This window comes from Puma concolor, chromosome E4 (genome assembly GCF_028749965.1).
Source record: "Puma concolor isolate L17-30 chromosome E4, mPumCon1.1.hap2, whole genome shotgun sequence".
NCBI lineage: Eukaryota > Metazoa > Chordata > Mammalia > Carnivora > Felidae > Puma > Puma concolor.
The window spans coordinates 32,933,849-32,953,654 of record NC_141683.1 but is presented as its reverse complement, the minus strand read 5'-3'; the positions used below and the strand labels follow the sequence as shown (position 1 = coordinate 32,953,654).

The window sequence follows — 19,806 nt, the reverse complement described above, 5'->3', positions numbered from 1 at the left end:
GCTAGGAAGCAGGAAAATGCTTACAATGCTTATGCTTCTCCAACACAGCCAGGCAGCTGGAGACCATTGCAATCTCTTGTGCTCTGTGGTCTCAGCAGGTACCAAGACTTCTCCCTACTCCCCACTCATCCCAGCAAGGTAATGGGATGGTGCTTCCCCCGAGTTTGTCTGTCTGGGCTAGCAGATTATGGGGAAAGTACAATAGCATCTGCCAGTTCCTCTGTCTCCTGGGAACATCTCTACAGTACCACACCCCTCCCATCGATGCCCCCAGATCAGCAAATGAATCTCCCTCACATAGTACTTTTCAAATTGCTATTTTTCCTCTGGGTCTGAGAGCTGGTGAGACTATACTAAAGCTATCCCAGAAGAGAATCTCAGTTTTTTTACAGCACTTTGGGACCCCCCCACTCCATGTCAGCACCATTGGTTCTCCAAGCCAGACATTCTGAGAACTCATCATTCTGGTGCAGATCCCAGGGGCCAGGATGCCTAATGTAGGGCACCAACCCCTTGCTCCTGCAGGAGGGACACCTGTCTGATAAGGTCTCTCAATTGTGTGTTGGTGCACGTGGGTGGTTTTGTGTGAGACAATGTCTCTGCCTCTCCCACCCATGTCAGTGTAGTCCTTTTATCTTTTGTTATGAAAAACAGTTCATTCTGTTTTCAGATTTTTTTCCCCAGAGGGATATCATCAATATGTAGCAGTAGATTTTTTTGTTAAGATTTTATTTTAATTTTTAAAGGTTTTATTTTTAAGTAATCTCTACCCCTAAAGTGGGGCTTGAACTCACAACACCATGGTCACAAGTTGTATGCTCTACCAACAAGCCAGACAGGTGCCTCTGTAGTTGTAGGTTTGGTGTGTCCATGGGAGGACATGAGTTCAGGATCTTCCTATGCTGCCATCTCGCACCTTCCCCCCCTACTGAGTTTTTAACGTTAATTATTCTGTTTTTCATTTGTGAATTTCCAATTCATTGTCATTACAATATATCTGGCTTTTAAAATCTTTTATGTTGTTTCCGTCTCATGTTTGCAATTCCAATGTTTATTTCTCTAAACATTTTAGACCATTATTTCATATTCTATAACTGATAATTTAATTATTGGTTTTGGTTGTTAAAGTATACTGTTTGTTATTTATGTTTGCTGTTGGTTCATGATACCTTGATTCCTCATGTCCTTTGTAATTGTGTGTTGTGGAATCCTATCAGCAGGACTTTCTCTGTAGAAATCTTATGGGGCCAGGATTGAAGTTTTATCTCTGTAGAGAGAATTTATTCTCTCATTTGCTTTATCAGGCAGCCAGGGGTTCTACTAACTTAGGACAAATTCTTTTTTTTTAAGTTTATTTATTTATTTTGAGAGAGAGAGAATGTGAGTGTGTGAGTGCAAGCAGAGAGAGAGGGAGAGAGAGAATCCCAAGCAGGCTCCATGCTGTCAACACAGAGCCCAAATAGGGGCTCGAACTCATGAACTATGAGATCATGAGCTGACCAAAATAGAGTTGTTGCTTAACTGACTGAGCCACCCAGGCACCCAGGCACCCCAGGACAAATTCTTGTTCTTATCTTGACCTGGATTTTAATGAACCAAGTAGGTATAATGAACTGAATTGTGTACTTCTCCCAAATTCATATGATGAATCCTAACCCCCAATATGATTATATTTGTAGTTAGGGCCTTTAAAGAAGTATTAGGTTTAAGTGAGGTAGTAATGGTGAGGCCCTAATCCAATAGAACTAGTGTCCTTATAAGAAAAGGAAGAGACACCAGGGATGCATATGCACAAAGGAAGACCATGTGAAGACAAAGGGAAAAAACAGTGATTTGCAAGCCAAGGAGAGAGGCCTCAGAAAAAACCACACCTAAAGATATTTTAGTCTTGGATTTCTAGCTTCCAGACTGTGAGAAAATAAATTTCTGCTGGTTAAGCAATCTAGTCTGGGGAATTTTGTTATTGCAACTCTAGCAGGTTAATACAGTAGGAAATGAAACTTTTCGTCTCTAACTCATGGGTGGGCAGACCTCTCTTTACAAATTTTTAGGGGCGTCCAGGCAGAGACAGACAAGTTCCCTTCCTACTCTAACTCCTGGGAGGTAGATTTGTTTTACAGTCTACCCATTCACTAAGGGCAGGGCTGTGAATAGGGTGAATTAAGTGCCTTACTGATTTCACCCCAGTCCTGGCCCTGACTAAGAGTATAGCTTTTCAGATACCTAAACTGTATAACAGGATCTTGGCTGAAACTACTCATTTGGCACAGGCCAAGGCCATATCTCCTGACTTCACTCATCCACTAAAACTCAAGCATTATAGTTACCCAGACTAACAAAGTTCTCCAGGGCAACAATAGTGCTAGAGATGAATTACCACTTTAATGTTAAGTACAGTTTTGGGGTTTTGCTGCCTGGACTTTTCCCCTACTTTTTCAGGTTTAACTGTATTGAAATACAAAAATACATTTTAAATACAAAATACATGTTACATTGTACAATATGTACAATTAGACATATGTACAATACATTGTACATTTAAATACAAAAATACATTTTAAAAAATGTTTGCAATTAAACTTTTTGTAAGGGGTGTTTTTAAGCATATCTTTCATGCCATATGCCTGGAAACCAAAGTGCTTTTTGTCTTATAAGAGTAAGAAAACCAATCCCAGAAGCCTCTCTGCAGAAATTCCCCCATGTCTCATTGGCCAGGAATTTGCGTAAATCAATAACTGCAGGAAGAATGGGATTTCCAAGATTGACTTAGACTAGTCAGAATTATTCTCAGGGACCCATGGGGGAGGAATGGACAGTGAAAAAAAATTGGGGGCATAGGGAAGAAATAACTGATGTGGAGACAAAATAACATGCCTACAACATGGATAATTTAGGGGAGATTGGGTAGATTAGTCTGACTAGTTCAGAGTGACCTACAGTGTAACAAGACATAAGACTAGAAAGGTATTTCAGGGGTCAAAGTATGGGAGTACCATAAATGCCTAGCTAATGAGTCCATATTTTTTCCTACATGTAGAGTTGTGACATTGAGGCTTTTTGAACCAGAAAATGACTATTGAAATGGTGTGTTGAGTACTGTTATTTTGACAACAGCATTAAGAATTAATTAGAGAAGGAGGAGACTAGAGGCAGTAGGTACAATTTAGGAGGCTTTTGCAGTAACTTAGGCATACAGTGACAATGACCTAAACCAGGTAAAATTGCAATAAGAATTCAAAGGAAAAGAAATATGTTATGAGAGGAGAATGAACAGAATTCAGTGACTGAATTGGATATAGGATAAATTAGGGGAAAAAAGGCAAAGATTTAGTTTACTTAAATAAATGTATCTGGTAGTGTGATAAAGACTTAGAGTTCAGGTTATTCGGTTTCAGTTCCAGCTCTGCCATTTCCTAAGTAGTAACTTTGGACAAATTACTTACAAATCTTGATCATCAGCTCTGTTACTTGTAAAAATGGAGATAATTATATATTTACTATCTTAAATTTTGCTGAGAATGAAATAGAGTTTCTTAGTGTACATTGAAAATTATATAAGACTATAAATCTTTACTAGGGCATCTCTACCATATACAAGGATTTAGATTGGGTACTTCAAGAGAAACTAGTAGGTAGGACTCTATTTTTAAGGTTACAGTTCCGTGAGGGAAGAAGGGACACACACTTGTTCATGTCCTAAGAAAGTATGAATAACAAAGGGCTATGTGGATAAATCAGAGATGGCAAATACAGAGTCAGGATACGTTTCCTATCTACTTTACATCTTTACATCTTGGTAAGACAATATGGCTAGTGAATGAAGTCACTTCCAGGCTGAGATGGTCCTTTCAGTGAACTGAGAGGTGATATGTTAGATAATAGCACACCAAGTGATTAAGGAAAACATAATTCCTGGATCGCTACTTGAAGGAGGGCTGATGAGGAGAGCTGACTGACCAGAAACATCCTCAGTGGGTTTTATGTAAGAAATAAACTTTCACTGTGTAAAATCCACTTAGATCTCGGTACTGTCTGTTATTGCAATTAGCCTCCTTTGACTAGAACAAGGAGTTTAAGAGAGTGTTGCAGTTAACCATTGATGTAATACAAATTACCTCAATACTTAGTGTCTGAAACCAAGAGCCATTTAAATTGGTCATGACTCTGTGGGCAGCAATTTGGGCAGGTCCAGATGAGCAGTCCTTCTCTCCTCTCTAGAAATCACTCATGAGGCCCTCTTCATGTGACAGATTGCCTGGGGCTGGATTGTCTAAGATGGCCTTACTCACATGTCTGCCAATTGATGCTGGATGTCAGCAAGGGTGCTCCGATTTTTCTTCTCAAGACCTCTGCAAAAGCCTAGCATGGGCTTGTTTGCATCATGATCTCATGCTTCCAACTAAAAGAGGGGGAGCTTCAGTGCACAAGTGCTTTTCAAGCAGCTGCTTGTGTCACATTTGCTGAAGTCACATTGGCCAGTAGTATAACCAAGTTCCAATTCAAGTGGGAAAGATTAACCCACCCCTTAATGCAAAAATCACAACGTGAGGGAAATATGAATATGTGGATGAGGAGAATTATTGAGGTCAATTTTACAAACAAGGCGTCACAAAGATTGAGAGATCACATTGTGTATATATATGCAAAACTTTTGAAGGGAGAAATGGGACTATTGGATCTTGAATGACACAAAAATATTTTATCAGGCTTAAAACAACAATTTGCTCTCTCTCAGTTTGGAAGACTAGAAGTTCAAAATCCAGGAGGACTGAACTCCCTCTGGGGGCTCTAAGGGAAAATACAGTCCTTGCCTCTTCCGTCCTCTCATGGCTGCCCCACTGTTCCTGAGTTTATGGCTGCATCACGTCAATCCCTGCATCACCACAATCTCTGCCTCCACCTTGACGTAGTCTTTTCTTCTGAATGTCTGTTATAAAGACATTTATCATTCGATTTAGACTCTTCTCCAACCCCAAACCCCTGATAATCCAGGATGATCTCCTCATCTTAAAATCCTTGGCTTAATTACATTTGAAAAATACCTTTTTTGTCTCTCAAAAAGGTATTAGAGATTCCAGGAATTAGAACATGGACATATATTTTGGAGAGCCACCATTGGCCCACTACTGGTCTAAATATCAATTAAAAGGCAGGGACTGTGAAATTGAATTTTAAAAAAGACCCAAGTATGTGATGCCTATAAGAAACACACTTTAAGTTAAAAAAAAAAGTAAGTTAAAAGTAAAAGGATAAGAAAAGATGTACCATACCAACACTTATCAAAAGAAAGCTGGAATGGTTATATTAGTATCAGACAAAACAGATTTCAGAACAAAGAAAAATAGCATAAATGAAGAAGGGCATAATATAATGATAATGGGCTCAATTCATCAAGAGGAAATAATCCTGTACATTTATGCATCTAATAACAGAGCTTCAAGACACATAAAGCAAAAGCTGACAAAATTGCAGGAATAGACAAATCCAAACTTAATGTCAGATATTTAAATGCTCTTAAGAATTGATAAATAAGTAGACAATTATCAAGGACATAGAAGACTTGACTAAAAGCTTGGCCTAATTGATATTTATAGACCATTTCACCTAACAGCAGAATACACATGCTCTTCAAGTATATGGTAAAAGGAGGGTTGGGAGGAAGGGATTACGAAAGGGCATAAGAAAAATATGAGATGATAAATATGTTCATGATCTTGATTGTTGTGATGATTTAATGGGCATATCTTATCAAACTGTGCCCATTAAATATGTGTAGTTTATTGTATACCAGTTATACCTCAATATCTCTGTAATGCTGTTGTTTTTAAAAAGAGGCAACCAGACTAACACATACATAACTGATAATGGTTATTTCCATATTTTGGCTTTGGTAAATAAACATGCAATGAAAATTGGAGCGCAGACATATCTTCGCGATAGTGATTTCATTTCCTTTGGATATATACCAAGAAGTGGGATTGGTGGATCATATGTTAGTTCCATTTTTAATTGAACTTGAGGAACCTCAGTACTGTTTTCTATAATGGCTGTGTCAATTTACATTGCCACTAACAGTGTACAAGTGTTCCCTTTCCTCCACACCCTCGCCAACACTTGTTATTTTTCTGTTTTGTTTTTTTGGGTAATATTCATCCTGAAAGGTGTGAGGTAATATCTCATTGTGATTTCTGTGATGATTAGCGATGTTGAGCACCTTTTCATATACCCGTTGGCCATTTTTATGTCTTATTTGTAAAAATGTCTGTTTAGGTCCTTTGCCATTTCATAATGGGGTCTTTGGGTTTTTTACTATTGAGTCATATGAGTTTCTTACATATTTTGGATACTAATGCCTTATCAGTATATGGTTTGCAAATATTTTCTCCCATTCGGTAGATTGCCTTTTCATTTTGTTGTTTCCTTTTCTGTACAGAAGATTTTTAGTGTGGTGTAGATTTTTCTTTTAAGTAATTGAAAACTGTTTAGTTATGCAAACATCTAGCAAGTTTTTATCATTTATGAGTAAAAAGTAATTAATTGCTCAAGGAAGCTAAATCTCATGCCATAAAGGATGGATAGTAAAATAGCAACGGAACTACTGAGCACCTAGGAGCTAACATACAGAAAGACTGAAAACACAGAAGTAGTTTCCTGGCTCAATGGTAGCAATAGTGAACTCGTGAGCCTGACACCATGTCAGATGTTCTATATACACTATCTCGTTTAGTGTTTACGGTAATTCAGCTCTGAGATAATTTTCACATTCTACAGAGGAGGAAACCCAGGCTTGGAGAAGTCAAATAATCTCAATGTCACCGGACTAGGAAGCAGACAGATAAAGATTCAACTCAAGGACTTCAAAGACAACACTATTTCCACATGCTACCATTCAAGGATTATTCATCCGCAGAATTATGGGTCAGAATTAGACATAAGAGTAGGTTTTATTCTGTTGTTCTTAGCAGAATAAAATGGCAGGCAGAATATATATGTTACTACTATCATGGAATTTAGACTGGCGGATGAATTACCCAATTGTGTTCCAAACGTACCACCATTTCAAAAAAAAAAATCACAGTATGGCCAGAGCACTGTCACTGTGCTCAGTCAGCCATGATGCTTTGATTTTTGTTTTATTACTGGTCCCATGATGTGGTACAAACAGGTTTAGCTCACAACAATGCCATCCGGAATGTGCCATCAAAAAATATCATCAGATAGAGCAACTGGTGTTGATGCCATCCTTACAGAATTATACAAATATGACAATTCACACAGCAATATTACAGTTTAACTGCACGTGAAAGATTCACATTCCACACGATTTCAACGATGCATCAATTTTACACCTGTAGAGAGACTAAAGGGGTCGTGCGTGCTGTGTTGATCACTGAGGCATATCACTCACACCACCACTGGGAAGATATTAACATGTATCATACTCAGTAGACTAGTCATACACGTCAATGTCATGGATATTTGACCTGAAACTCAGTGTGCCTTTCATTCCAGTCATGGAACAGTGGACATGCTTTGCTCCCTCAGGCAGCAACAAGAGTGCAGAGAACAATGCTCTGATTTGTATGTTGTATTTATGGCCTTAACCAAGATCTCTTTACAACTGTGTTGGTGTGTGGGAAATCCTATACAACAGTGGCTGCCCATATCATTTTAAAAGCAGGATACTAACCCATTTTTTGTGTGTGATAAGGTAAAAAATGGAACTAAATTCTTGCTGGATTTTTAAAGTAATATTCTTGGTGGGGATTGCGTTGTTAATATTGAATATACCTAAGAGTAGGTTTCATTTTTAATACTTGCATAACAAAAGGGCTAGAAGTAATTAGTCTTGATATTTTATGTGACAGTGATTGTGTGCATGTAGTTTATAATTGGAATGATTGTTCAGGGTTAACAAGGCTGGACTTCACGGTCAACATAAACTTTACTTCATTTGAAATGCAGCCCATACACTGCACTTACCATTAATTCAATGACCGTTTGGGGGGAACTTAATAAGTAGATTGCCAAATAAAATCATAGTTACCTTGTGATCTTGGTATACTGTGTCTCTCAGAACAATATCCTGAGAACAACTGATATGTTGATAAAACCCAATACTGATTCTTAACCGTGAATATGAGTGGGAAGGCATTTGTATCATTTCTTTGCTGTGTGACTCAGATGTGGGGTTTTGCTCCCATTGTTCATTCATCCACACATTTCAACAAGCATTTCTTTTTTAGCCTTTCCTATGTACTTGTGCTACTAGATAATTACAAAGATAAGACAGTTTTTACCCTTAAAGGTCTCACAATCTGCCAATTAAAAAGCCCTCATAAACATAAAACTACACAACAAGAAAGTACAGTGTAGGGTTTGGATACACTGGGAGCATTGAGGTGGTGTGCCCAGCCCAGCCTGCAGAGGAGCTGGGGTAACAGAAGAGTGAATGGTCAGGGAAAGTTTGCTGGAGGGGACAACATATGGGCTGAGGCTTTAAGGACAGGTGTAACTTCACCACTCCAAAAAGATAAGGGTCATTTTTTTTTTATCAGAATAAATAGCACACACAACATATGAACAATAAGTCTCCAGCATTCAGTAGAAGGCCCTGATACAGACTATGCCCTCATTATTTATTATTTACATCAATGAACCATTCTGCTCTAGCTGTAGTCATGGGGAAAGAAATGATAATGACCTGAACTAGAACAATGATTGAGGCAAAGGAGGACCGGTTTGAGACGCAGATAAGCAAACCTGAAACTGGTAGGTTGTGGGGTGATTGGATGGGAAGATGTGGAAAGAGTTAAGGATCACTCCAAGATGTCTGAATTAGATGAATTGTTGGATGGCTGTGCCTTTAAAATAGACAACAGGGCTGGGGCGCCTGGGTGGCGCAGTCGGTTAAGCGTCCGACTTCAGCCAGGTCACGATCTCACGGTCCGGGAGTTCGAGCCCCGCGTCAGGCTCTGGGCTGATGGCTCAGAGCCTGGAGCCTGTTTCCGATTCTGTGTCTCCCTCTCTCTCTGCCCCTCCCCCGTTCATGCTCTGTCTCTCTCTGTCCCAAAAATAAATAAATGTTGAAAAAAAAAAATTTTTTTTTAAAAATAAAAATAAAAATAAAATAGACAACAGGGGTGCCTGGGTGGCTCAGTCAGTTAAGCATCCAACTTTTGATTTTGGCTCACACCATGATCTCATGGTTCCTGAGATCTAGCCCCATGTTGGGCTCTGCATTGATAGCGCTGGGCCTGCTTGGGATTCTCTCTCTCTGCCCTTCCCCCACTCATGTGCTCTCTCTCTCTCTCTCTCTCCCTCTCAAAGTAAATAAACATTTGGGAAAAAAAAAAGACAATAAACAGGGATGATTTCAAAGGGAATGATGATTAAGTTCATCTCAAATATGATGAGTTTGGGGTATTTTCTAAGTGCTGGTGTCCAGCAGGTGGATGGATAGATAGGTGTGTCACTCTCATAAGCATTGATTCTGAAGCAGAGATTGGAATGTTAGCAAATATGTAATAGATTAAAAACATAAGCATGGATAAACTCAGGGAAGTGGGGTTTTTTTAATGTTTATTTATTTATTTTGAGAGAGAGTGTGTGAAATGAGTGGGGGAGGGTCAGGGAGAGGGAGAGAGAGAGAATCCCAAGCAGGCTCCATGCTCTCAACACGGAGCCCGACATGGGGCTCAGTCTCATGAATCGTGAGATCACGATGACCTGAGCCAAAACCAAGAGTCAGATGCTCCACCAACTGAGCCACCCAGGTGCCCCCCTCAGGGAAGTATTTCGTAGTGAGAAGGGCTGAAGACTACTGAAGAAGGGGAGATGATGGACTGCTGTGAAAGCAGCATGCAGTTTTAGTCAGGTAAGTACTGTCTACATACACTGGATTTAACCATCAAGTTATCCTTGACACTAAGTTGGCAATTGGGGTAGACTACTATTCATTAAAGAATGACAGAGAGGATGAAAGAAGAGGTAAATGGCTAGATTACTTCATATTGTGTAGCCCTTCTACAGCTCATCGAAGAAAACAAAAACAAAATAGGAACATAAGAGCCAAGTGCAGTAGTGCTCTGGGCATGCAGCATTGGTGGGGGAGTATCCGTGGTGGAGTCAGCAGAGATTCGCTGGGCTTGCAAACAAAAGTGTTTATAATTCCCCAAAGAATTTTCTAAGACCAGCTCTGTGAAACAAAGTGTGCTATTGGATGTCCCATTAAATGAAACAAAGATTCCCTATAGGCAACCTTAGGGGCATGTAACATTTGCTCTCAATCATAAGAATTGATAGTGAAAATGCACTATACATGGAACATGACATGTCATAACACACCATTCAGCTGTTTGAAAAACATCAAATACATAAATCAGTGTCCAAAAAGAACTGTGCAAAACAGGCAGTATATGGACAAGAAATCTGTGGGTAGCTCTGTGACTCCAGCACTAATTTGTGCACTAATAGGGCAATACATATAGGGCAATTTATTAATAGGGCAATTTATTAAATACTAATAGGGCAGTTTATTAAAAGATAGCATTTAAAATCATTTAGAGACAGCATTTCAGGGGCTTAGATAATTTGATAATGTATGCATGTGTCCTGTTTGTCAGTAAAGTGACCCTATCTTCTTTAATAAATACAATTTAATAAGATTTCAGTTAGTATCGTTACCATCTAGTTTTTAAAAGTATTTATTTGCAACCAATAATGTAAATATTTCCAAATCTGCAAATGTATAGAATGTTAATTTTAAAATTTCATATGGAAATTTTGCCCAGTAGTTAGGAATATGTATTTGAGAATGAAGAACCACTGACTTATTTATCCATCCAAAAATTCATTATTTATTATTCACTAAGTGTCATAGTACTGTAAGATGGGCTGTGGAGAAACAAAGATGAACATGACACATTACTGTCTTGTTTATGATCTGTTGGGAAAACAATGCAAAAAAGAATCATATAGAAAGTTAAAATGAGGTAGATAATTGTGGGAGATCAAAAGAAGGACATCTAGAGGAGAACCAGAGGAACCGTGACAGAATGTTTTAAATGACAATTAAATACGAAATCCTAAAAGAACTGGGTGGGTTGGTAGAATTTATTTTGCCTTTGCAAGACACACTATAGTGGACACTTGTTAACTGTGCCCCCAGCATCAATACAGGCCCTTCGCAGCCAGGGGTTTAGATGGGGTTGCACATAGGCGGTTGCAGAGATAGGGCCTGGTTGGCTGATGGATAACATGTACTTGTAAAGATTGGTCCAGGAATGGACACACGGTGAAGAGAGATACTGTTAGGACTTTGGGGGGCAAAAAGGCTTCTTCTTGTCTAGAAGCTTCATAACAAGATTCTCATTTTAAATGGACATGGGTGAGAAAGGATGAAGCCCTGGGAGCCGTTTGCAGCCATCTTTCACCAATGAGAAAAGAACCTGACTCAAAAGGGAATTAACAGTGAAGAGGCATAGCTGAAGATGGAAAGACTGAGCCCTGATAATATTGTTGAACCCTGAATCAGGTCATGCTTTATAGTTAAATGAGCAAATTCCATTTATTGTAACCAGATTAAGTTATGTGATCTGTATCTTGAAACCTAGAGACGCCTACCATATCTATTTAAAAATTAATATAGATGAAACCTAGGGGAATGCATTTCTTTGAACTCCTCTCCTCCTCTCCAAAATAACCATCATGTTCATTATCAACATAAGCATCTCAAATGATGGGAAGACGTATAAATATATCCAATCTCATGTTACATGCAGATATGTGACACAAAATAACTCTTCCTAAAGCATATCTGGATGTAAATGCTTTGCAAATAAAGTGAGGACTTACTTTACCATTCTAAGGTAGGACGCTGTGCCCCCACGTTCATACAGTTTTGTCCACTGTGAGTGTGGAGAATTGAAAAAGAAATGAAGACACGCTAGAATAAGGTAAGGGTCAAGCCCTGAGGAGGCTTTTTAAAACAAGAGACACAATGAATGAAATTTACTGGATGTGAAATGACACTGACTCTAAAGTATGAAAATCAAATGAAAATTGAAGGAGGCAGATAATCTATTCAATGTCTAAATGATAATTATCAAATGTTTGGAAATTATTTGTAATAATATACTTTATTAAACTCTTAATCACACAGATTCCTAGCTGTTATTATATTTAAAAAATAAATATCTGTAAGAATGCACACCCAAGTAACATGTTAGTAGTACAAAACAGCTTTCTCAGCCTAAACGCCCAAAGGGCCTTAACCAAAAAGGCTGATTTTTAAACCTGGGAATGGAGAAGATGTAGAAAGGTTCTGGCTAACTCAGTGATCTACCTTAACAAGTAATTTGGAAACCATTTTTACATCTTTTTTAAAAAAACTATTGTTCTTAGATTTGGAAATAATTACGGTTTCACAAGAAGTTGCAAAGATAGATAGATTCCCTTTACCCAGGTTTCCCCAATGGTTACATCTTACATACTTATAGTACAATACCAAAACGAAGAATGTTATATGGGAACAAGGTGTATAGAGTTCTATATCTTATCACATGTGTAGACTTGTGTGACCATCATGATCAGAATACAGAACTATTTTATTAACACAAAGATTTCCCGCCCCCCCATCCACCAGAACAAAAGCTTCATGTAAAAATACTTAACCCTGTTGTAAGAGTATGTATTTTCTATTTGAACATGGTCTAGACTATTTCATCTCTGCAAAATGTTGTTCCCACCCTTTGAATTAATGCCATGACCAATTATTAATAGGTCCTTATCCTCAATTTAAAAAAAACAACCTGGGAATGCGCTCAGGACGCAATCAATCTGAACTTCTAGACTTATTTCCTTATTCCAGAATTTGGTTAGGGAAAAAGCACACAAACACACCTGACTTGTGGTGGATGGAGTCCCTTCTCAAGTTTCGTCCCACCTTTGCACTGCTTTTTTCTTTAGGTCCCTCTTTAGCCTTCCTGGTTTTAAACTAATAACTAATTGATGATTCCAACACAAAGGAAACAGAGTTGCCAAAAATACTAATTCGCTATGAAATTTTTAATGGGCCAATAGGGTCGGTTCAATCAGCACCTACTAAGTAAATTCCAGACATGGTAAATGCAGATACAAAAAAAAAAAAAAAAGAGTAGTGATGGCCTATGGTGGCTTGGTCAAACTTCTGTGCAACTCAACGATCTACTCTTGCCCTCGGGGATAGATTCCTGCCCTCAATTCTTGAAAACTGAAGAACACTTACAAAATGGCTACTCTTCAACCCTCCTTTGCAGAAACGCAGGCTGAGGGGGTAGGGGGTGGGGGTGGAGGGAGAGGGGTAGGAGTGGTGTTAATTTAATTCTAACACCTGAAATTGCCTCCTGGGCTTGTGCTGATGTTCTCAAAATTCAATTTTGTGGGGGTATCTCGATAACTTTTACGTTTCAGAAAGGATAGAATTTTGTCTGGATTTTGCAAGTATTTAACAACATGAAAATACTGCCTTTTCTTATTCAGTGTGCGATTGCACTTTTGGTCCTCTTTTTAAGCGAGGCCAGCTTTATTCCTAGTGCATATTACCTGTAAATGCCCAGCCTTTTCTGAACAGACCCTAGCTGGTCATAAACAAACCTCGGGTATTTTGATCCCTTTCTTGCATCTTAACAGGTGTGGCGATTATGCCGAATGATCTCAAGTCTAATGTGACGTGAGAAAAAAATGTCCGCTTAGAATTTAGGCCCCAAGATTAGAAATGGCCCATTCTTCCCCGTCCCCACATCGTGCTGGAACTTCATCGGCCGCCTAAAAAGTCCATTTTTATTTCCGCAGCAGGATCCAGCAGCGGAGGCCGAAAGCTGGGTCCTCGCGGCGCGGGTCCGAGGTCCAAGGCCCGAGGCCCGAAGCCCGAGGCCGACCTCCCAGCGCGCAGCCCGGACCCGCGTGGCCGTCCCGCCGGGCCCCAGCGCGGGGCGCCCCGCCTTTCCGGGCCGACGGCGGCCATGGCGGCCAGACAGATCCCGGCGTGGGCACGCGCCGCGCTCAGGATGCAACCGCAAGCAGCTCTGCCTCCCAAACTTCTCTGGGTCGGGGGAGGGTTCCGACGGCACCTCTGCTTAACCCTCTGCTCCGCTTCTAAAGAAGACCGCGGACGCTCCGGGCGCTGCTCGCAAGGCGGACTAGAGGGAGCGGCGAGCAGTCGGGAGAGTGAAGAGTTAACGGCGGCCGAGAGGCGGATCGCAGACCTGCACGCCGCCGCGTGCGCGGTGAGGCCCCTCCTGCCCGCCCCGCCCCGCCCCGCCCCACCCCACCCCACCCCGCCGCACCCAGGCCCAGCGGGAGCCCGGGATCGGTGCGCCTGCGCGCCCTGAGCAGAGGGAGAGGTTCCTGGAAGCCCGCGCAGTCCAGCCTCTGGCGTCTGACGAGTACGCGCGCTTCCTGCTCCGACCTTTTCGCTGGAAAACTGTGCAGTTTGCTATTCCGAGCAGAGTTAATGTATATCTGTGCTAAGTGTGGGTCCTTTCTGACCAGCGTCCGAGCTAAACTGGTCGCATTTTGGAACCCATCATGCTTCTGTGCGCGCGCTCGCCGGCGCGCGCTTGTGTGTGTTGGGGGCGGGTTGTTAGGAATTGATGCAAGAGGTAGAGGAGCTGAGAAGTCAGAGGAAAAAATAGGTTGTGTGTTTATCTGCATCATCAGTTAAACACTTCGCTATCCAATGATATTAGTAATGCATAAGTGAACCAAACTTATTTTTAATTTAATTTTTGCTCTCCTTTCGTCTTTTCTCTGCACCCTAACAGCACAATTGTAAGAGAAACTATAATCAGGCGTTTATAATCAGGCGTTTACATTCTTCCTAGACAATCTTGAGCTATGTTTTTCTCTGTTTGGGGATTTGACAATCCCTTATTAGTACCAATATCACAATTTACCATTTCCGCCCACGGTTTCTAACACCTCAGACCACATAAGTGTAAAGGGAACATATTTATGTTTTTATTATCTTGAGAGAGCACATGCACTCTATCATGAAGATACAAACGCGATGTAAAAGTAACCTATTAAGTAGGTCACACACACTGTGTGTGACCAGTCCTTAATATCTGGTGTTGCTTGTACCAAAGAAGTAGAGAAGAAAACCTTGGAGATTTTCTAAAATTGACTTTTCTCCCCCTGCTGACAGTAGGCCCTGGGAATCCACTGTTTGGCTCATTCAGGTGTTGAAACTTCTTTTTTTTTTTTTTTTTTTTTTTAAATATTTTTTTTTCAACGTTTATTTATTTTGGGGATAGAGAGAGACAGAGCATGAACGGGGGAGGGGCAGAGAGAGAGGGAGACACAGAATCGGAAACAGGCTCCAGGCTCTGAGTCATCAGCCCAGAGCCTGACGCGGGGCTCGAACTCCCGGACCGCGAGATCGTGACCTGGCTGAAGTCGGACGCTTAACCGACTGCGCCACCCAGGCGCCCCCAGGTGTTGAAACTTCTGCATAAAGATTCATCAGGAAATGACAGACAGCTTTTGAGTGTTCTTGTTTATACTGTATTGAAAATAACATATGTAATTTGTTGCCATACATCACCATATAAATATGGTAAATATAAGCAAAAGTTTCATCTTTTTTAGCACAAACAGCAGGGGCATGTAAAGACAGGTTCAGTCAGCCTGGGAAAGGAAAAATTCTTCCCACTTAGGAAATCCACATTTGTTTCATCAGTGTCAGGAGCACAAGTGAAATGAATGTCAAGGAGACCAGAAGTAAATACAATAACAGGTTTGTTTTTCTTTTTCAACAAATCAGAGCCCTACCCCCCCCCCCCCCCCACCATGGTCCTTTTCCCACACCTCAAGGCGGATGGGTCTCTTTCTCCCTGTGCTGATCTGTATCACGGAACATCTTGTAAACTGTCAGCATTCTTGTCATATCCTTGTTGCCACCATTACCTGAGGCTTATCTACTGAGGACAAATCAAGTTTGTGGGGGCAGCCAATAAGCTCACAGTTCCTCAATCAATAGGGAAATCAGGAGAGTGGGCGCAAATGCAGGAGCAATCTGGTAGGCTTCTGGGTTGCTAGGTGATTGCCCTCAGAAGACTCCCAGAAACTATGAGAAGTGGAAAGAAGGCTGCTGACAGAGTTCTTGGTGTTTTTTGGCTTTTCTTCCAAGTCTTCAAACCCAGGTTTCATAAAGAAGTGAGGTCTTGACAGTTGATCGTTCTAAAGTAGTTTACTGCTCCTGGTTTCGTGTTATCTGCCTCTGTGGTCCCAAGAGATTTGAGAGGCCCTGTAGACTGGCCTTGAGACTTGCTTGCTTGTTTCTTTGGTCCTGGTCTGGCTTTGCTGGAATGCCTTAGAGTAGACTTAGACTTGAACCCTATGTCTTTTTGCTCTATGCCTTATCTTTGAAGCACAGTTGGTTAAATTCTCAGCCAGATTAACTATTTAGTCATTAAGGAAGACACTCAGAAGAAGTAACTTGTGGCACATACAAAAGTATGTTAGAAGACATTCAGGTGTCATGCATAGTTTAATGAAAAGGTTCTATACATGAATGATGCAGTGTTACTTTGTGGTTCAATGGGTTATTATAAACAGCCCAAGAGAAGGGTCCTCTACAAAATCTCAAGGATAAATAATATCATCTCCATGGCTCAAATTCACAGGATAGGCCACATTATGTCCTTTGCCTTCATACCATGTACTTGGGAAACTTTTTAAAAACTGAGTTCGAATGTCAGTAGAGTATGCTTCCTTGACGTCTGAAGTGGTGTAGTAAAAGTTGCTTTTGATCAACCTTGTGAAAGCAGTGCGTGTTAATATGTTAAAACAATACCTTTTTCACTTAAAAACAGAACTAACAACACTCCAAAAACAGAAAATAGTATAAAATGTGCAATGGAGTAACACATCATGAAGGTAAAGTGTCCAATAATAGCAAGGTAATACTTTTCTGTAAGGACTGTTGGTTTTGATTAGCACCTCTTCTGTAAGTTTAAATCATTATCCACATATTTTAAGTACTAAAATTGTAACTGCAACTTCTGAGTGAAAGTTCATTTTCAGCCTCTTAAGCTCTTAAAGTCATCTAAATCACCTGTTATTAAACTTGTTACCTAGAAACTGAATGAAAAATACCTGAGCAGTGGCTACATAGTTATTGGGTATAGAGGAGTTCTTGTTTTTCCATCAACTTCTCATTTTTCTCAAACTGTATATTTTCTCCTTATGTCACATAAAGTTGGATTGTATGTAATGTTGGAATGCATTCAGTCTTTAATTGCAAGTGCCACCAGAATTGCTGGGAAGAAGTTTAATATTGTTTAAAGAAAATCTTGCAGTATTTTATGAGTAGAAATTATGGTGAGGAGATATGGTGAATATTGAGATTAATGAATTGTTTCATTGCATTATTCTTCAGGCTGGCCAGCTAAACTACACGGATCCAGCCACTGGCTATCTGGTGCTTACACGGCTTGCCCACTTGCAGAGAGGCAAATGCTGCGGGTCTGCTTGCAGACACGTGAGTAGCAAATTCTCGCATTACACCAGCAGTTTTCGGTGCTTCTGTAACTTCGTAAATACCTAGTATTTGAAAAACAAATCAAGTGAAAAAAGCCTAATAGACCTGGAAGGCACTTTTCACAAGCAGCTTTAGCCAAGGACAACGAAATCCTTAGGACCGACATAGGACCTTTAAAGTTAATGGAATTTTGTAACTTTTCATTGTGAGCATCAGTTCCTTGAGATGCTGTGATTTGAGATTCATGGGAGTTCGTTATTACAAGGAAACTTTTCATGAGGTTTCAAATAAGTCATATTCACTAGGCAAGGGCAAGGAGGGCAGGAAAAGAAATCCAGAATATTACAAACTAGATCCCAGACAACATTTTTGTCTTCATTATTAGCTGAATAAATAGAAATCTGATCAGCATTGTGAAGTGGGTTTCCTTTCAATGAGGGTGGTTTCCTTTCTTCCTTCCCTCCTTCCCTTTCTTTCTTTTATTCTTCTTCATTTCCTTCTCTCCCTCTCCCATTCTTTCTGTGGCTGTTTTCTACTCTATTTTCATAACCATGAAGATAGCTCTCCCAAACTTAGTGTTGTGTATCTCCTAAGACGTATATTTCAGTGAATATATCTCTGTGCTCACTGATTAAGGTGAACTAACTAATCCTTCCCTATGTTGAGCAAAAAAATAAATGGGATTGTGTGTGTCACCATAACTTTTAAAAAGCATATTAGTAATTGGGGCACCTGGGTGGCTCAGTCAGTTAAGCGTCCAACTTCTGCTCAGGTCATGATCTCACAGTTTGTGAGTTCGAGCCCATGATCTCACAGTTTGTGAGTTCGAGCCCTGCTTGGGGCACTGTGCTGACAGCTCAGAGCCTGGAGTCTGCTTCGGATTCTGTGTCTCCCTTTCTCTCTGCCTCCTCTCCCACTGTCACTCTCTCTGTCTCTGTCTCTGTCTCTCTCTTTCAAAGAAATATTTTTTAAAAATTTTAAGGGGCGCCTGGGTGGCTCAGTCGGTTAAGTGACTGACTTCGGCTCAGGTCATGATCTCACAGTTCATAGGTTTGAGCCCCACATCAGGCTCTGTACTGAATGCTTGCTTGGAGCCTGGAGCCTGCTTCAGATTCTGTGTCTCCTTCTTTCTCTGCCCCTCCCCTGCTTGTATTCTGTCTCACTCTGTGTCTCAAAAATAAATAAATATTAAAAAAAATTAAAAAAAAATTTTAAAAAGCATATTAGTAAGGTAAATAGTTATAGCATTAAGATTATAAACAGATAACAACCTCTATTTACAGACCATTTTGACTGTATGTTTGGGGGTAAGGAGGTATTATTTCCTTTAACTGTCCAACTTTACAATGAAGGAATAAACATTAAATGCATGTATTAACTATAGCCAGTAATGAAAAATTAAGCCTTCCCATTTATGTGTGTTTCTACCTGTGCCATTAGCTGTTTCTAATCAAATGCATAAGAGCCTTGCATAAATTGAGGACCTGAGAATTTTCTAAGAGTGAGTTTTTGACAGTAAAATTCTTAAAGTTGGAAGGATGCCTTTAGGAAGTGATTCTTGGACCCTAATTAGGACCATTTGCCAGAGGTTGCCATTATTCTCCTCTTAGTCAGCAGGACCCAATAGATCAAATGATCTATATAACATTATTAGCAGCCTCTTTTTTTCACTATGAGAAGTGTTACACTTTTTCAAGAAGCTTGTTAAATAATTCAATAATAGTTTGTTTTATTTCTTCTGCAGTGTCCATATGGTCAAGTCAATGTTAAGGATCCATTGAAAAGGAAGAAATTCAATTCATATTTTTATGTTTGACAACAATTTCTTCTCTGTTCTCCATCTTATTGAGCCTGTATTTAGAAAAAAAAAAAAAAAACTCTAATCCGGAATTGCTATCTGTGCTGTTAGTCTTTGAGCACTAGTTTAATCATAAATACAGATATTAAAAGAACATCAATAAAATGAAAAAGCTAGCAAATGTTTGTGTGTTTCTGAAGTGGCACATTGATAGTTATTTTCCTTTCTTTTTGCTTCATTATCAGACACATATGTTGAAGAAAGAAAATAATGACTGTTCCATTAAATAAATAGTAGCAATCGGGTCACCTTAGTAGCTCTCGATTTTTCTTATAGCCTCCGTTCTCCTACTGTTTTCTCCTCAGTGTTAGCAACCCAAGGGAGGTTGCTGGCAAATAGAAGGGTTTGAATACCGTCTTCATTTTATTTATATCTCGAGCTATAAGAAGATTGATATAATGCTATATTGTGCAGCATATGAGTG

The 19,806-nt window shown here is 40.0% G+C and overlaps 1 protein-coding gene across 1 annotated transcript in view; it reads left to right on the top strand.

The window, feature by feature from the left end:
• The window catches only part of CE4H1orf53 (chromosome E4 C1orf53 homolog), a 107,548-nt gene extending 88,045 nt beyond the window's left edge, over positions 1-19,503 (top strand). Inside the window, exons 3-5 of the mRNA XM_086694710.1 lie at positions 13,834-14,267; positions 17,423-17,524; positions 19,269-19,503. Coding sequence (XP_086550836.1) covers positions 13,834-14,267; positions 17,423-17,524; positions 19,269-19,340 — 608 coding nt within the window. The 3' untranslated portion in view covers positions 19,341-19,503. The remainder of the gene's footprint in view (positions 1-13,833; positions 14,268-17,422; positions 17,525-19,268) is intronic.
• Positions 19,504-19,806: the final 303 nt, after the last annotated feature.